The following is a 20066-nucleotide window of genomic DNA, read 5'->3' as shown; positions in this document are numbered from 1 at the left end:
CCAACATCACAGCATCGATTGCCAACTAAATATTTATATTTATTTGGTAGCAACTGTTCTATTCATCTATAGCATTAGCAGTTTAGGAACGGATTAACTTGTACACATTTTCACTAATTCCAGGAAGCCTTTCGCATTAGCACACATGCTCCACTGGAAAACAGATAACATCCGCTGTTTTTAGTTTTTTTCTGAGTGAACAGGTTCCTAAGGAAGTTAGGTGAGCACACATGAGTTCCGAATCCTCTCTTAAAGCTATAAAATCCAAACTGGTCAGAGGACTCCTTCTTACCTGGACACTGGTTAGAGTTGTGTACTGGTATGCTCTGACAATCAGGTAATTAGCTTCCACATCTGCTAGTCCAAGCAGGATGTACTTCCACCATTTCTTTTTCAAGATGTATAAAAGATTATCACTACCTGGTTGAAAGAAATCTAGATTAGGACATGTTACTTGAAAATTATTCCATGCATGTTAATCTGGAGATAAAGAGTCAAAGCTAGTATTTGTGCTGGGCTGTGCTTGGCCGCTCCGCTGTGTCTGCCTCTTTGCGACCCTATAGACTGTAGTCCACCAGGCTTCTCTGTCCATGGGGACTCTCCAGACAAGAATACTGGAGTGGATTGCCATGCCCTCCTCCAGGAAATCTTCCCAACCCATGGACCGAATCCAGGTCTCCTGCATTACAGGCATATATTTTACCACGATGTACATTGAACATGGTCCCTCCTAATGTCCATTACTCATAACTCAAACTCCTGCAACAGCTCAGCAGAGTCGCTCAGATTTTTTTCTAGTATGAGGCCCAAGCTAAGGTGTTGTCATAGACCAAGTGGTCAATGAAAACAACAAAGATAAAGGAAGTAAGAGTGGTCAAATTCATTGAATTCCTTTTTCTTTCTTACTGCAACAGAAATATAACATCCAGATCATCTCAGGAAATGAAATGTTTTCTTATAAATTTATCAAACAGACCAAAACTCTGTGGTCATTCTTTTGGAAAAGATCTGCTTTCAGCCGAAAATTAAGCCAGTGGTAAGTTTGAAAAAATGACTTAGTGGCATCATTGAAGAAACACCTTTTATCCCCTAAATTCTATTTATTCAAGTTAACTGTGAATCATTTCTTTGAAGATCACAAGGAGATACAGAGTTGGCAGCTATACAAGAAGGCTTTATGGGTAAGATAACCTGCAAAGAAATCAAGGTAGTGAGAATCATAGTCAGATTCTGTTGTTCAGTCACTCAGTCGTGTCTGACTCTTCACAACCCCATGGACGGCAGCACACCAGGCTTCCCTGTCCTTCACTATCTCCCAGAGTTTGCTCAAACTCATGTCCATTGAGTCGATGATGCCATCCAACCATCTCATCCTCTGTTCCCCGCTTCTCCTCCTACCCTCAACCTTTCCTGGCATCAGGGTCTTTTCCAGTGAGTCAGCCCTTTGCATCACGTGGCCAAAGTATTGGAGCTTCAGCTTCAGCATCAATTCTTCCAATGAATACCCAGGACTGATTTCCTTTAGGATGGACTGGTTGGATCTCCTTGCAGTCCAAGGGACTCTCAAGAGTCTTCTCCAATACCATAGTTAAAAAGCATCAATTCTTCAGTGCTCAGCTTTCTTTATGGTCTAACTCTCACATCCATACATGACTACTGGAGAAACCATAGCTTTGACTATACGAACCTTTGTCAGAAAGTAATGTCTCTGCTTTTCATAGCTTTTCTTCCAAGGAGCAAGTGTCTTTTAATTTCATAACTGCAGTCACCGTCCACAATAATTATCATTAAATCCCAATGAGCAGGAATATCCTGAAAACATAGTCTTCCTAACATGAGATAGCATGGAAGGCATCTATTAATAATAACCATCCCTTGGGGGATTTCACTGATTTATTTATGAATCATTTTTTTAGTGGTAAAGAATCTGCCAGCAATGCAGGAGACGGGGGTTCAATCTCCGGGTGAGGTAGAACCCCTGGAGAAGGAAATGGCAAACCACTCCAGTATTCTTGCCTGAGAAATCCCATGGACAGAGGAACCTGGTGGGCTAAAGTTCATGGGGTCACAAAGTCAGACATGACTTAGCAACTAAACACAATAATAACCATCCCTTAGAGGGACTTCACTGATACATTTACAAATCATACTGACTTCCTAAAGGCCAGTTCTTACAGAGAGGAGCAAATTCTGGGGCTATTAACCACGACATACCAGTTCTATTTCCAGCTCCTACAGTTCTTGTCAAATTTGGTGCTTTCCGCTTAGGATATTTTCCCCTTCTCATAATTGACTTCCACTTTCTTTCAAAAGTAAGTTATTTATCCTGATGTATAGGAATACCATTGAGGTATTAATGTTCATATTAAAAGAGGATCTTAATCAGAGGTGAGCAACCACCACACTGGTAATTCTATCATATGCTTTAAATGTGATGAAAATGGTAGTACTGCACCATCCCCGTCTGGGTTACCCATTGTCTTTACAGTCTTGAAATCAATCTTGGATAAGATGTTAATTCCGTGTTTTGTTTCTCTCACATTTACACGCAGTGGTGCTCTATTAAGCATTCTACACTTAGCTGGAAATACATGTTTTGGAAAGTGAGGTTTTTGACTTTTTTAAGTGTTTTTAATACTGTCTCTCTTTTTTTTTTTTTTAGTTTTTTGAATGTTGAGTTTTTTTTTTTATTTTTTTTTTATTTAGTTATTTTTTTTTTCCCCCCAGTGGGTTTTGTCATACATTGATATGAATCAGCCATAGAGTTACACGTATTCCCCTCCCGATCCCCCCTCCCACCTCCCTCTCCACCCAATTCCTCTGGGTCTTCCCAGTGCACCAGGCCTGAGACCTTGACTCATGCATCCCACCTGGGCTGGTAATCTGTTTCACCATAGATAATATACATGCTGTTCTTTCAAAACATCCCACCCTCACCTTCTCCCACAGAGTTCAAAAGTCTGTTCTGTACTTCTGTGTCTCCTTTTCTGTTTTGCATACAGGGTTATCATTACCATCTTTCTAAATTCCATATATATGTGTTAGTATACAATACTGTCTCTTAAGTTTGTCAACCACAGGGGGGGAAAAAAGGTGTAACTTATGATGGCATTTATACTTTCTTTTATTTGGACAAATCCTATGTTACACTTTGATGCTAATCATTTTAATCAACAATTTCAGAGAGCTATACATAAATCTCTAGTCACTAACTTCATAGAATTCAGAGGTGTCATACCTTTCTAGTGACTCTTATAAAAACAGCAGTAGTTTCCTGTTCTTGGTTTTGGTTTGGGCTCATCTTTTGTTTTTTGAATGTATAGAGCCAAACATTTTTATGAAGATAATTTGTTAAAAAGATAATTTGACATACCTGATCGAAATGCCAGCATCACTGTGTAAATTAGAAACAGCAAGCAATAGTTGATAAAGCTCTGAAGCATGGGGGTATTCACTTTATATCTTTCTGCCAAATACTGGCTGGTGATGGCTGTCCCACATATACACAAGGATAACATCTGACCTAAGGCAATTGTTTTCAAAATATTCCTAGAAAATAAAGGAGAAAATAAGATTAACTGGTAAATAATTTATGTGTTTCACACACACACACACACACACACACACACACACACACATATTTTAGGGCTAAACAAAAAGGAAAATGCTAATAATTCCAGGTGGCTCTTTATTTCATTTTATCACTTATTTCATATACACAAAAATTAAAGTGTTGGATTTTGAGTGACTACAATTTTATTCTCTTTTATTTTTCTAACTTCTCCCACAAAAATACATATTCCCCCAGTTCACTGATGATGTATTTAGAGATCACCTTGGTTACTTAGTAGCAGTGGCCACAGGACTGGGAAAGGTCAGTTTTCATTCCCATCCCTAAGAAAGGCAATGCCAAAGAATGCTCAAACTACCACACAATTGCATTCATCCCACACGCTAGTAAAGTAATGCTCAAAATTCTCCAAGCCAGGCTTCAGCAATTCGTGCACCTTGAACTTCCAGATGTTCAAGTTGGTTTTAGAAAAGGCAGAGGAACCAGAGATCAAATTGCCAACATCCGCTGAATCATTGAAAAAGCAAGAACGTTCCAGAAAATCATCTATTTCTGCTTTATTGACTATGCCAAAGCCTTTGACTGCGTGGATCACAATAAACTGTGGAAAATTCTGAAAGAGATGGGAATACCAGACCACCTGACCTGCCTCTTGAGAAACCTATATGCAGGTCAGGAAGCAACAGTTAGAACTGGACATGGAACAACAGACAGGTTCCAAATAGGAAAAGGAGTACGTCAAGGCTGTATATTGTCTCCCTGCTTATTTAACTTATACGCAGAGTACATCATGAGAAACGCTGGGCTGGAAGAAGCACAAGCTGGAATCAAGATTGTTGGGAGAAATATCAATAACCTCAGATATGCAGATGACACCACCCTTATGACAGAGAGTGAAGAGGAACTAAAAAGCCTCTTGATGAAAGTGAAAGAGGAGAGTGATAAAGTTGGCTTAAAGCTCAACATTCAGAAAACTGAGGTCATGGCATCCGGTCTCATCACTTCATGGCAAATAGATGGGCAAACAGTGGAAATAGTGACAGACTTTATATTTTTGGTCTCCAAAATCACTGCAGATGGTGACTGCAGCCATGAAATTAAAAGATGCTTGCTCCATGGCAGGAAAGTTATGACCAATCTAGATAGCATATTAAAAAGCAGAGACATTACTTTGTCAACAAAGGTCTGTCTAGTCAAGGCTATGGTTTTTCCAGTAGCCATATATGGTTGTGAGAGTTGGACTATAAAGAAGGCTGAGCACTGAAGAATTGATGCTTTTGAACTATGGTGTTGGAAAAGACTCTTGAGAGTCCCTTGGACTGCAAGGAGATCCAACCAGTCCATCCTAAAGGAAATCAGTCCTGGGTATTCATTAGAAGGACTGATGCTGAAGCTGAAGCTCCAATACTTTGGCCACATGATGCAAAGGGCCAACTCACTGGAAAAGACCCTTATGCTGGGAAAGATTGAGGGCAGAAGGAGAAGGGGACGACAGAGGATGAGATGGTTGGATGGCATCACCAACTCAATGGACTCAACACAAGCTTGGAAGCATTTTCTCCCCAGTCATGGCTTCAGATGAGACTCCATCCCTGGCCAACACCATGACTGCAGCTTTATGAGAGATCTGAAGCAGAGAGCAGAGCTAAGCCATGACCAGATGTCTGGTCCATCAAAACTATAAGATAATAAGTGCATTGTTTTAAGCCACTAAATTTGAGGCAATTTGTTATACAGTAGCAACAAATACAAAATACTAAGTTAAAACTCTGAACTTCAAAAAGACTGTTTTGATATCTGTTTTGCTCTCCACTACATATCCAGGGCTAGTACTTTGTTGTCACTCAATAAATATTTGTCAAGTGAATGTAAACAGATAAAGAAATGACCAGATATGCCCAAATATATGGTTACCTCAAATATTAGACACTTTCCCACTTGTCCTATGAAGTGTAATAGTCAAAGAAAGACAACAAATTATAAAAGTGCCCTGATACAGAAACTAAGAGTACAAAAACATTTTAAGAAAGATGATATCAACAATACAACAGTGCCAGAAACTGCAGAGACAGAAAAAGTGTCATCATGGCTAAACAGACACAGTTGAAATGGCAAGCTGGAAGCTCCTAGATAGCTTGGAAAAAAAGCTTTTTGTTAGTGGTAATAACTAAAGTCAGATTTCAGTGGGCTGAATGGGTAGAATATCAGTAAATTAATGCACCAAAATTTTTTGCCAAGAGAATGCAGTGGTCATAACAATCACTCTCTTCCAACAACACACGAGATGACTCTACACATGGGCATCACCAGATGGTCGATACTGAAATCAGATGAATTATATTCATTGCAGCCAAAGACGGAGAAGCTCTATACAGTTAGCAAAAACAAGACTGGGAACTGACTGTGGCTCAGATCATGAAAACCATACTGATTTCAATAAAATACCAATACTACAGAAGACACAGAATATCTGTTCTAATAGTTTATAGTTTGGGGTTTCTGTTGGTTTTTTTCTTTCTTTTTTTTGAATATTTGTTTCAGTAATTTGCAATTAACCTCAAACAATCCCAACACAGGCAAAAAGAAAAAGGAGAAGCTTGCTGGGTGAGACAACCTTAATTATAGAGCATCTACCATGTGCCAGGCCATGAAAATGCAAAAACTGGATAGGCATTTTCTGTGCCTCAGAGGCTCAGAGACCACTGGGGATAAGTAGGCATACAAACTAGTAACTAGGGCACAGACAGACAAGCACAAAAATAGGCTAGTTACAAAAACTTCATGAATTCACTAGACAGGCACAGTAAGGAAAGCTATCTCAAGCAGAAGGAATAGCAAGTACCAAGGCACAGGGCTCTAAAACAATATGGCACATTCAAGGATTTCAAGCGAGTTAGTACAGCTGTAGCTCAGAGTATAGGAGAGAAAAATAGCAGCAGCAGATGATGGAAAAGTCAATAAAAGTGAGATCAAGAAAAGATCTGAAGTAAGTTCGAAAGCTGGTATCTTATCTGCTGGTGGCAAGCTCATTGAAATCTTCTAAATAGAAGGGGGGAAAGTGACTAGCAAGGCAGAATTTGGGCATGCCTGGGTCCCTACATGTCATAACACATAGCACCAAAACCTTACTCTTAATTCCTGCCATGGAAGCCAATTAAAGAGGAATTTGTCAGAGACAGGTCTGTCTAATATAATACGCAGTTTTCTGAATCAGACATGTGGGTAGATAACAATGTGGTTAATCAAGATCCCAAAGGCAAAAGGAAAAGGCATATTTAGAAAAGAGAATAACTCCATTTTGGACATGCTGGATTTTGTTTAAATTATGAGATAGTTAAGAAGAAATGTCCAGTAGACAGTTTGGAGTTGGGATTAAAAAAATGGATTGGAGAAATAAATTTGGGAATCATGATCATAAAAGTGGTAATTGAAGTTGGGATATAAATGAGATCACTAAAACATATACCTAAAAATTGAAAAGAATAGAGGGCAAAAAAGAAACACCCAGGGAAACAGCAACATTTAGTAGGCAGAGGAGGAAGAGGAATTAGAGATGGGGATGAAAAGGCATGGCCAGAAAGATGCAAGAAATACTGGAAGCAAGAGTAAGTGGCATTTCAAGCAAAAAGTGCTCCACAGTTTGAATTGCAGCAAATTTCTCTTAACTGTTCTTTCTTCTTTACTCTCCACAAACCCAATCTCTACACTATAGAGGAGTCAATGTTCTGCATGTTAATCAGAACACGTAGAAGTTTTTTTGGTTTTTTTTTTTCAACATTTATTTATTCATTTGGCTGCATTGGGTCTTAGGTGCAGCATCCTGGATCTTTTAGTCTTGGCATGCAAACTCTCAGCTGCGGCATGTGGGATCTAATTCCCTGACCAGGGATTGAACCTGGCCCCCTGCATTGGGAGCGTGGGAGGGTGGCGTCTTAGCCACTGGATCAACAGAGCAGTCCCATCACAGTTTAATTTTTAAGTTTTGAAATTTCTTATAGAATATTAAAATATAACAAAGTACAAAGCATAACTAACATGTACTTGTGTATCTATCAGGCAGCTTAAGATGTAAACTACTGGTGATATCAACATTCCCCCTTATGTTCTCCCCAAAGTCTTAGCTCTCCTGAGATAAGTACTTGCTAGAACTTGGAATTTAACATTTCATGCATTTCCATATATTTTCATACTTATGTGAGTATCCCTATACAATGTAAACAATTGTTTTGACTGTTTTAAATTTTTATATAAACAGCATCACACTATATGTATACTTTTTGCAAACTTGCTGTTTTGATCAACATTGTATCATCGATAATGATACATTAGCTCTCATTTATTCCTTTCCACTACTGTATAGTACTCCATTATGTGATTATATCACACTTCATGTACCCATTCTTTTATTGCTTATTAGGTTGTATGCCAATTTTTTTGCTTGAACAATGCCTCTACAAATATTCATGTTTGTTTCCCAACATGCATATCTAAGAGTTTTTCTAGGTTTTAGAAAATTTGTGCAAATGAGTTACTAACGAGTAATGTATAATCTCCTCAGCACTCAGGATGGCCTGATGGGTACCACCTAGATATCTTCTGAAAGCAGTGAACTCATAGTACCCTACAAATGTAGTAAGTTTCTATTTGTGTCATGAAGTTTAAAGGAATCATTTGCTTTAGAGATATATTTAACAGAATAATTGATTTTAGAGCATGTCTTCAGCTTTACTTATTTTGCTACAATTCTCTTCAAAGGGTTATATTACTCCATGTAGCCTACTTTATTACTTTCAAACGGAAGAAAGTGAGGCAAATTCCACCCTTCAAGAGGTAGAAATGGTATCAAGAACTGTTCAGATCCAAAGACCTTTTTCTAGGCTACTGTAGGAATTTTTCACCCAGGTGAGCAAAAGGTTCAGGACTTGCTCCCACAGAGTAGTGTTCTTTCTAGGGACGCTCTTCTCGTCTCAGGCTGATGAGGCAAACTAGATCTGCAGGTTGCTACCTCTTCCTCTTGTGCTCATTTCATTCCAAAGGAGACAAGTTTGCATTGATTCTGGAAATTATGCTGTCCTATCCTAAGCAAAAGAAATTCATCACTTGGTCCCATATGATGAACTGGGAACCTACAAGTGTGTAGGCCAAAGCCAAAGGATGAAAAAGTGCATTCAGTTGGTGTCATTGCTCCCAGCCACACACTTCCCTCTGGAATATGTGAGGAAGGGCACCTGGCAAGAAAATGGCTCCAATTTTCTTGTATTTCATTGTTTAATGACCTCCTCCTTTCTTTAAATTTCTCTTTCTCTCTTCCATGGAACAAAGTTTCAGAATTGCTGGACTTCATTGTTAATCTCCATTTTTTTAATGAGGAAACTGTGGCCAGAGAGCAGAGTGTATTGCCTAAGAAAACATAGGAGCCAATGGCATGCAAGCTCTCTGACCATTAAACATCTGCTCTGCCCATTGGAGAACACGGTCTTAGGACAGGAAGTGAGGTCACCTCTCACAGCTGCTATCTTCTTACTCCTGTACCTCTTTGTCCTCACTTACCTATCCCCACACCCCTTTTCCCACCCTCCTTCACTTCTCCATGATTTTATAACAGACCTTATATTAGAAGTCATCCTTCTTCAAAGGATCCGTGCACTTCACTTTGCAGTCAGGAAAGAAAGGGTCTAGCCCAGTTCCTCTGCTACCAGTATTAACACTGCTTCCCCATGTGTCAGGAAGGCACTGGATGTCCAAAGTACAGGGCACCAAAAAGTTAATAAAGGAGCTGATAACTTTATTAAGTTCAGAACATTTTTTGCCCACCATAATGTGCTCAAAAGCAACTATAAATTTGAAACGGGAGAATAAGAAATGTGGAACTAAGTCCTGTTCACGAATTGACAAAATTCCTCTAATAAGCCCACATTTACATTCTTGTTGTTCAGTCACTCAGTCGTGTCGACTCTTTGCAACCCTGTGGGCTGTAGCACGCTAGGCTTCCCTGTCCTTCACAACTTCTCAGAGCTTCCTCAAACTCAAGTCCATTGAGTCAGTGATGCCATCCAACCATCTCATCCACTGTGGCCCCCTTCTCCTCCTGCCTTCTATCTCTCCCAGCATCAGGCACTTTTCCAAGGAATTGGCTCTTCATATCAGGTCACCAAAGTATTGGAGCTTCAGCTTCAGCATCAATCCTTCCAATGAATTATTCAGGGTTGATTTCCTTTAGGATTGACTGGTTTAATCTCCTTGCAGTCCAAGGGACTCTCAAGAGTCTTCTCCAACACCACAGTTCAAAAGCATCAATTCTTTGGTGCTCAGCCTTCTTCATGGTCCAACTCTCACATCCATACATGACTCCTAAAAAAAACCATAGCTTTGACTAGATGGACATTTGTTGGCAAAGTAATGTCTCTGCTTTTTACTAGGTTGTCTAGGTTGGTCATAGCTTTCCTTCCAAGGGGTAAGTGTCTTAATTTCATGGCTGCCGTCACCATCTGCAGGGGTTTTGGAGCCCAAGAAAATAAAGTCTGTCAGTGATTCCATTGTTTCCCCATTCATTTGCCATGAAGTGATGGGACCAGATGCCATGATCTTAGTTTTTTGAATGCTGAGTTGTAAGCCAGCTTTTTCACTCTCCTCTTTCATTTTCATCAAGAAGCTCTTTAGTTCTTCCTCACTTTCTGCCAATAGGGTAGCGTCCTCTTCATATCTGAGGTTATTCCTATTCTCCCAGCAATCTTGATTCCAGCTTGTGCTTCATCGAGGCTGGCATTTCACATGATGTACCCTGCATAAAAGTTAAATAAACAGGGCAACAATATACAGCCTTGATGCACTCCTTTCCCAATTTTGGACCAGTCCGTTGTTCCATGTCGGTTCTAACTGTTGCTTCTTGACCTGCATACAGGTTTCTCAGGAGGCTGGTAATATGGTCTAGTATTCCCATCTCTTGAAGAATTTTCCACAGTTTGTTGTGATCCACAAAGTCAAAGGCTTTAGTGCAGTCAATGAAGCACCTGTTTTTCTGGAATTCCCTTTCTTTTTCTGTGATCCAATAGACGTTGGCAATTTAATCTCTGGTTCCTCTGCCTTTTCTAAATCCAGCATGAACATCTGGAAGTTCTCAGTTCACATACTGTTGAAGTCTAGTTTGGAGGATTTTGAGCATGACCTTGCTAGCATGTGAGATGAGTGCAATTGTGTGGTAGTGTGAATGTTCTTTGGCATTGCCTTTCTTTGGGATTGGAATGAAAACTGACCTTTTCTAGTCCTGTGGTTACTGCTGAGTTTTCCAAATTTGCTGGCATACTGAGTGCAGCACTTTCACAGCATCATCTCTTAGGATTTGAAATGGCTCAACTGGAACTCCATCACCTCCACTAGCTTTGTTTGTAGTGATGGTTCCTAAGGCCCATTTGATTTCACACTTCAGGATGTCTGGCTCTAAGTAAGTGATCGCACCATCATGGTTATCCGGATCATTAAAATCTTTTTTGTATAGTTCTTCTGTGTATTCTTGCCACCTCTTCTTAATATCTTCTCCTTCTGTTAGGTTTATACTGCTTCTTTTTTGTCCTTTATTGTGTCTATTTTTGCATGAAATGTTTCTTTGGCATGTCTAATTTTCTTAAGGAGACTCTAGTCTTTCCCATTCTATTGTTTTCCTCTATTTCTTAGAATTGTTCACTTAGGAAGGCTTTCTTATCTCTCCTTGCTATTCTTTGGAACTCTGCATTCAGATGGGTATATCTTTCCTTTTCTCCTTTGCCTTTCTCTTTTCTGTTTCAGTTATTTGTAAGGCCTCCTCAGACAACCATTTTACCTTTTTGTATTTCTTTTTCTTGGGGATAGTCTTGATCACTGCCTCCTGTACAGTGTTATAAACCTCTGTCTATAGTTCTTCAGGCACTCTGTCTATAAGATCTAATCCCTTGAACCTATTTGCCACTACCACTATAAAATCATAAGGGATCTGATTTATGTCATACCCGAACGGCTTAGTGATTTTCCCTACTTTCTTCAATTTAAGTCTGAAGTTTGCAATAAGGAGGACATTCAAGTGTTAGTCACTCGGTTGTATCCGATTCTTATTCAACCCCATGGACTGTAGGCAGGCTCCTTTGTCCATGAGATTTCTCAGGCAAGAATACTGTAGTGGGTTGCCATTCCCTTCTCAAGGGGATCTTCCAGACCCAGGAATCATATTCAGGTCTCCTGCATTGCAGGCAGATTCTTTACCGTCTAAGCCAACCAGGTGAGATCCATTTACATTCTAAAATAGCACACTTAAGAAAGTTATCCTCCCACTATAAAGTATACCTATCTCCTAAAAAAAATAAAAGAGTCATGAATTGAGTTTGGAGATTAAAGTTACAGCAATGCACTTCTCCTGGCTCCAAATAATAATGACCTCATCTATAATGGAAGAGGAGAGAGCAAGAACAAAAGTGAGAGAGAGAGAGAGACAGAAAGAGGAGCTGAAGGGGCTGGAGGCTGCACAAGGGAGAAAGAAGAAACGACTCAGACGTGTACAGAGAGATACCAAAGGCTGCAAAACAACTTTTGTTACTTATGGCTTCATATGTAAGCACTTGAATTTCACAAATTCCTAGTTCATATGAATTCAAAGTTAAACACAGGGACTCTCTCTATACCATAATAAAGCCTGTCCTCTTTAAGGGAAGTTGCCAGAAGCAACGTGCATCTAACCATGGGACATATCCTGTCACTGTTTTTCAAACGGAACCTCCACTGAAGTGAACTTCAATGACAGGATATGATCCAGCTCCAAGACGCGTTTCCGAGGCAGCTTCATGCTGTGAGAGCTGGGCCACAGAGCATGAAGCAGAACAAATAAGTCATGGATCAGCAGGGATGGGGGGCGGGGAACAGGTAGAAATGAAACTAACCACATTACTCATTCTGACCACATTACGCATTGGATATATTGTACGAATTTAAGAATTTAAGGAAGAAAGAAAGGAAAGATTGTAAACCATTTTATTTCCTCCCTTCTTTCTTCCAGAAAATCTGAGGTATGTATTTTAATATCCTGTCCATTCTAAAACTCATACTTCTGCATATGCTTTCCAATGAAACTATAATTTCTCTTATTCATTTATTCAGTCAGTAAACTCTTTGGTTAAGAACTTACTAAAGTTTCTTGGCTGCCTAATATGTGTTACTATTTGCTCGTGAGTGTGTTAGTTGCCGGAGAAGGCAATGGCACCCCACTCCAGTATTCTTGCCTGGAAAATCCCATGGGTGGAGTAGCCTGGTAGGCTGCAGTCCAGGGGGTCGGTAAGAGTCAGACACGACTAAGCGACTTCACTTTCACTTTTCACTTTCATGCATTGGAGAAGGAAATGGCACCCCACTCCATTGTTCTTGCCTGGAGAATACCAGGGACTAGGGAGCCTGGTGGGCTGCCGTCTATGGGGTCGCAAAGTCGGACACGACTGAAGGACTTAGCAGCAGCAGCAGCATGTTAGTTGCTCGGTGGCGTCCAGCTCTTTGTGACCCCGTGAATTACAGGCCGCCAGGCTCCAATGTTCATGGAATTCTCAAGAATACTGGAGTGGGTAGCCATTCTCTTCTCTGGGGGATCTTCCGGACCTGGGGATCAAATCCACGTTTCCTGCATTGCAGGCAGATTCTTTACGTTCTGAGACACCAAGGAAGCCCCCCAATATGTACCATACACGAAGAATTTAGAACTTTAAAGGCCCACATATTTCACGGTCCCAGGCCTTCTTCTCTAAAGAGCAGATTAGCAGGCTCTTGCTGTGTGCCTTGAAAAAAACACCACATGCCTCTATCCAAGAACCCACCATGCTGCTTGTGGTTCTTCTCCTAAGACTCTAAGCTCCCGGAGGACAGGAATATTATAGAAACACAATGTTATGTCTCAGATCCATGCTGTTAAGTTGCACGTTATCAGCTAAAGGCACGTTATCAGCTAAAGATTTAGAATTAAAGCTTAAAGATTTCTATGGAGCCATCTTCTTGGGGAGATTTTTAATCCACCATACCTGCCATCTGTAAATACCTGGGATACAATAATAACCTGAGCATTTCTATAAAAATCATAGATTAACCAGTGTATATTAGTAGAGCATTTTAAATTAGACTGAAAGGAAGCTAAAAAGTAAATGATAGATTTTCTTTACATTGTAGCAGCCTAGATGACCTGTTATATTTTTTCCATATCTACATTTCTATGATTCAGAAATTTAGCCATCTAATTATAATAAGCATAAGTAGCTAACAGTTTTGAGAAACCAACATTCTGATGTAATTAAGGCATTTTCAAAGTGGCCAAGTAAGCCAAATTTCAAAGAATAGAAAGGGTAGTGTGTGTGTGTGTGTGTGTGTGTGTGTGTGTGTGTGTGTGTACAGTTACCTTAAAAGGAAGACAAGGAAAAGTAATTTTCTTTTCCCTCCACTGGATTATGTCTCACTTGAGATGCTCAGTAAATGTTTACTAAATTAATGAATAAATGCTGCAATTAACTGTTGAGATGCCATAATGTTAAAAAGCAAGGTAGACAAGGACTGTAGGTAAGAAATCCTTTGAAGTGAACTCAAGGAGTGTTACAGTAAAAGGAATATGAGCTCAGTTAGATAAAACTGGGGTTTGGATTTAAATCTGAAACATGAAAGAATAGAAAAGCGGGTGCAAGCAAGTGAGAAACAGTGGGTTTTGTTTTGGTTTAGTTTTGTAAATGGCTGGTACAGACTGCATCCCAGATAGAGCTTTCAGGAAAGGAGTGCTCCTCTAAACATGGTGGAAAAAACTTTAGACTTTATCTCAGTGTTATGAAGTTGAATAAGTTAGTCTTTCAAAACTTTCTTTTTTTCTTTTTAAAGGGTGTGATACAACCTATATGGGTTTAAGGATTAATAGATATAACCTATATAAAAGTATCTACAACCATAGACACTCAATGAATCTTCTTTCCTTCTTTCTTCTGGCTCACCCAGACTTCTGGAAACCTCTTGACCGGAGCTGTATAATGAACTTTTTGTGATGATAGAAATATTCTCTATAACCACCACCCAATACAGTAGCCTTCCGCCACATGTAGCAGTTAAACATTTGAAATATGGTTACTGTGAATGAGGAACCAAATTTTAATGCTATGTAATTGTGATTTAAATTAAAATAGCCATGTGTGGCTAGAGGCTACTATACTGAACAGTGTAGCCACAGACCAGCATTGTGCAATAGAAGTTACTAATAATGTAAATGCTAAAAAAGTGGCTATTGAGCACTTGAAATGTGGCTAGTAGGGTGAATGAGGAACTGAACTTTTTACTTTATTTCATTGAAATTCATTTTAATTTAAATAGTCCCATGTACCTGGTGGTTATAAATACTAAAAAGCACAACTCTAGACCAGAGCTTCTCAAATCTTGAAGTGTTAGTCGCTTAGTCGTGTCCGACTCTTTGCAGTCCCATGGACTGTAGCCTGCCAAGCTCCTGCATCCATGGGGATTCTCCAGGCAAGAATACTGGAGAGGGTGGCCATTCCCTTCTCCAGGGGATGTTCCCAAAACAGGGATCAAACCTTGGTCTCCTGCATTGCAGGCAGACTCTTTACTGTCTGAGCCACTGGGAAAACCTGGTATGAATCACCTGAGAATCTTGCTAAATTACATGCTCTGATTTAGTAGATTTGGAGAGAAGTCTGAGATTCTGCATTTCAAACACTCTCAGAGGATGCCTATGATGCTTGTCCCACATTTTGAGCTGTAAGCCTCTACAGTTGTTCAGTTGCTCAGTCATGTCTGACTCTGCGACCCCATGGACTGCAGCACGTCAGGCTTCCCTGTCCATCACCAGCTCCTGGAGCTTGCTCAAACTCATGTCCATTGAGTCAGTGGTGCCATCCAACCATCTTATCCTCTGTCGTCCCCATCTCCTCCTGCTTTCTATCTTTCCCAGCATCAGGATCTTTTCCACTGAGTCAGCTCTTCACATCAGGTAGCCAAACAAAGTATTGGAGCTTCAGCTTCAGCATCAGTCCTTCCAATGAATATTCAGGACTGATTTCCTTTAGGGTTGACTGGTTTGATCTCCTTGCAGTCCAAGGGACTCTCAAGAGTCTTCTCCAACACCACAGTTCAAAAGTATCAATTCTTCGGGGCTCAGCCTTCTTCATGGTCCTACTCTCATATCCATACGTGACTACTGGGAAAACCATAGCTTTGACTATACAGGCTTTGTCAGCAAAATAATGTCTCTGATTTTTAATACACTGTCTAGGTTTGTCACAGCTTTTCTTTCAAGGAGCAAGAATCTTTTAATTTCATGGCTGCAGTCACCATCTGCAGTGATTTTGAAGCCCAAGAAAATACAGTTTTTCATTGTTTCCATTGTTTCCCCATCTATTTGCCATGAAGTGATGGGACCGGATGCCAAGATCTTAGTTTTTTGAATGTAGAGTTTTAAGTCAGCTTTTTCATCCTCCTCTTTCACCTTCATCAAGAAGCTATTTAGTTCCTCTTCACTTTCTGCCATTAGGGTGGTGTCATCTGCATATTTGAGGTTAGTGCTAATTCTCCTGGCAGTCTTGATTCCAGCTTGTGCTTCATCCAGTCTGGCATTTTGCATGATGTACTCTACATATAAGTTAAATAAGCAGGGTGACAATATACAGCCTTGACGTACTCCTTTCCCAATTTGAATCAGTCTGTTGTTCCAGTCCAAGGCTCTACCGTAGTGCTTCCAATTCTGAGATCTCTCAACTCTGAATCCATGGAACTAGTGGCAGCAATACATGGGCTATTTAGGAGCTATTTTTGACACTTCAAAAAGCTTAACAGCACCTCTGACACTTGCTGGCAAGAATGCAAAAATGATACATTATTTATGGTGTGGAGAGGTACAATTTCTAGCAATTTTATTTCTAGGAAAATTCCCCAAAGATAATCTGGGAAAAATACAAAAGGTGTACACACAGGCTATTCACTGCAGCACTACTTATAAAGTCTTAAGAGAAAATCCTATATGTTTAACCATAGTGTTGCAGGAAAGAAAGTGGGTCTGAGAGGATGGTCACATCCTAGGTCTTTGAGAAGTGTCTGGGATGGCTGCCAAGCATGGGTTCTTGGCTTCGCACAGGAAAGAATTCAAGAGCTAACCACAGTAAAGTGAAAAAAGGTTTACTCAGGGCAAAACACCCCACAGATCGAGTATGGGCCACCTCAGAAGATGAGAAGCTTCAGGGTACAGTGTTGTTGGTTTTTATAAGAGTGGGTAATCTCACAGGCTAATGAGTGGGAAGATAATTCCAACTATTTTGGGGAAGGGATGGGGATTTCCAGGAATTGGGCCACTGCCCACTGTTTAGTCTTTTATGGTCCAATCTCAGAACTGTCATGTCATTTAGCTGATGTACTACAGTGAGTGTATACTGAGTCTTAAAGTCTAGTGGAAGTCAATCATCTGCTGTCTTAGACCTAGTTGGTTCTAACCAGTTTATGTCTTGTCCTCAATGACTGTCGTTCTTTTAAAGGTTATGTCCCACTGCCTTCCTGTCTCAGGGAACTAGCTTAATAAATACAAAAGAGTACTATGGAGTTATAAAAAGCAAAGCAAATATCTCTATACACTCTATAAAATGACTGCCAAGATATACTAAAAAATAAGCGTGGAGGAAAATGGGTATGGAATGCAAACATTTACCTATATTTGTTAATATTTTTAAGTGAAAACAGGTAACTGCTTTTAAAGTTACCTATAGGTCAGAAGAGAGAAAAAGTAAGATATATTATGTCTGAATATGCCTTGGTTTATAGATTTGTATTAGGAACCATTTTACATAACCATAAAACAAAATTTTTTTTAAATAAGCTACATATAAAATTAAAAACAACATGTTACATGAACTCAAAAGGATGTCTTAAGTTGGTGGCAAAGCCAAACAGGAATTATTTCAAGTGACTTTAAAACATACTAATTTGTGACAATCTAGAATGGTGGGCTGGGGTGGGAGGTGGGAAGAAGGTTCAAGAGGGAGGGGATGAATGTATACCTATGGCTGATCATGCTGAAGTATGGCAGAAACCAACACAACATTGTAAAACAATTATCCTTCAATTAGAAATAAATAAAATTTTAAAAAATACACTAATTTGATAGCACATTCTTAATAGAATACACCATAGGAACAATAAGAACTGTAAAACCTTGAACACCTTGAGAGGTGGTGTAGATATTATTTTGAAACTGTATGCATATTGTGGAATAAACAAGTAAGAAAGTATATTAATGTATTGATTTCTGGTACAGGAAAAAGACTGGAACCCCAGTCACACCAAATGGCAAGAAACTTTAGTGAAGTCATGACAAAAAGACCATCGAGGCATCAATAAGAACAACTACACTGGATTGAAATGCCTCCAGTATGTTTGAATCCATGAAGTAGGGCTTTCCTGATGGTGCAGTGGTAAAGAATCTGCCTGCCAATGCAGGGACACGGGTTAGACCCCTGGTCTGGGGAAATTCCACATGCCACAGGGCAACTAAGCCCGAGCACCACAACTACTGGGCCTGTGAGCTGCAAGTACTGAGGCCTGCACACCTAGAGCCTGTGCACCGCAACCAAGAGCAGGCCCCACTTGCTGCAACTAGAGAAAGCCTGAGTGTGCGGCAACAGACACAGCACAGCCAAAAATAAATGAATAAATTACATTATTGTTATTAGAAAAAAAAGGAAAATCATTCCTGGTTCTCCTTCTCTGGAACCCCCCAACCAATCTGCCTACAATTGGTCATCTGTGGTGGATGCTTGATGGGCATGAGTTTGAGTAAACTCCAGGAGCTGGTGATGGACAGGGAGGCCTGGCGTGCTGTGATTCATGGAGTCGCAAAGAGTTGGACACGACTGAGTGACTGAACTGAACTGAACTGATGAATCAGGCCCGTGAAAATATCCTGGGAAATATATGAGCTTGGATGGATAAAAATACATCCTGATCTTCAGTAACATTAAACTGTAGTTTAGATTCCCTTCGATTGCAAACATAGGTAACAAATTAGAGAGGTATTACTATTAGCGGTGCCTGTGACTTTGCCGCCAGGCTTCCCCAGTGGCTGCAGGGCAGGAGACCCGGGTTCGATCCCTGAGTCGGGAAGATTCCCCTGGAGAAGGAAATGGCAACCCACTCCAGTATTCTTGCCTAGAGAATCCCATGGAGGGAGGAGCCTGGTAGGCTACAGTCCATGGGGTCGCAAAGAGTCAGACATGACTGAGCAACTTCACTCACTCACTCACTCACTCATAACTTTGCCGCTAAAGATTTTACAGATATTTTCATATCATATGATTGACAACTGTTGGCTGAGATTTCAAAATATCATCACTACTCCAAAATGATGGTAGTTAAAGACCCATTGTGAGATCTTTAATCTAACGTATTTTTTTAAAGAGAGCACATATATTAACATCATATTGTGTTTTCAATAATTTAATACCTAAATAGATAGAATGGGTTTCCTCTATAAGCCTATGTATTTTATTTTTTGCATTTAAAAACATTATTCTGAGAAGGAAATACTGTAAACCCAACAGAAAGATACAGTCAGCAAAACCCAGAGCGTGTAAAACTCTCCAGGACATATGAACTATTTCTTTAAAAATAAACTGCTAGAGGCCAGACGTGCCTGGGCTTCCTGACTGGGCCTCCTTAGGGTTTTCAGGAAACAGAAGCAGCAATAGCTGGATCCAAGCACTCCTGTGATGGTCTCCAGGTGCCCTGTGAGAGGAGAGGGGAGGGCGCCCCTGGAATCATCTTCCTCTTCGATGCCGCTCCCCTTCCCTTCTCCCTTATCCTCTGTCTCAGACAGTTCTAACTCTTCCCCTCCGCCGTGTCTTACATCACTTCCCAGGAGATGAAGTGTACTCTTCACTGGTTTGCCAACTGGCTGGGTTCTCAGTGTGAACCTTTCCAAAAGGACCTGGTAGCTAAGACAGTACTGGGAAAATCACAGCCACTGCTTGAAAGTTTGGAGCAAATACTGGAGATACTACCTGGTATCTCTGAGTCCCAGCTGCACCTTCGGGATAAATGGTTCTGAGGTTGGGCTGAGCAACAGCACAACAAATTTGTCAGGCAGCTGGAGGTCAGTAAGCCAGGCTTTGTGGCAAAATTTTACCAAGCTGTGGCTGCTACAGCTGAAGATTGCTAGGCATTAAAAACCAAAGACAATAACCAGAGCGAACGGAGTCAAGGCCACAACTTTACCGTGAGAACTTCAAACCCGTCACTTAAAGATCTGGAGATGGTGTCCCGACCAGCTGATGGAACTCGCTGACCAGTACAGGCCTGGTGATTTCAACAGCCTATCAGCTGGACTCCTAGTGTAAATGTTTTCCATTTAAGCAAATCCAGATCAACAGTCTGTCTCCTAACTTACTTCTTTCCAAGAGAAGTCAAACACTCAAGAATTTAAACATTTCTTTTGCAACTATAATGAAAAGGAATCTACACATTA

General features: G+C 40.3%; 1 protein-coding gene and 1 pseudogene across 2 annotated transcripts in view; one reads left to right on the top strand and one right to left on the bottom strand.

Moving 5' to 3' along the window:
* The window catches only part of SLC35F2 (solute carrier family 35 member F2), a 118304-nt gene that overhangs the window by 11759 nt on the left and 86479 nt on the right, over positions 1-20066 (bottom strand). For both annotated transcript variants that reach the window (XM_065944826.1, XM_065944825.1), the window contains exons 2-3: positions 3374-3549; positions 293-420 (exon numbers count right to left, since the gene is read on the bottom strand). In XM_065944826.1, the coding sequence (XP_065800898.1) occupies positions 293-420; positions 3374-3549 (304 nt within the window). The remainder of the gene's footprint in view (positions 1-292; positions 421-3373; positions 3550-20066) is intronic.
* On the top strand, positions 19312-19760 carry LOC136174513 (uncharacterized protein C14orf119-like; annotated as a pseudogene).

Source organism: Muntiacus reevesi, chromosome 9, assembly GCF_963930625.1.
Source record: "Muntiacus reevesi chromosome 9, mMunRee1.1, whole genome shotgun sequence".
NCBI lineage: Eukaryota > Metazoa > Chordata > Mammalia > Artiodactyla > Cervidae > Muntiacus > Muntiacus reevesi.
The sequence above is the reverse complement of the archived record's forward strand: the minus strand, read 5'-3'. Positions and strand labels throughout refer to the sequence as shown.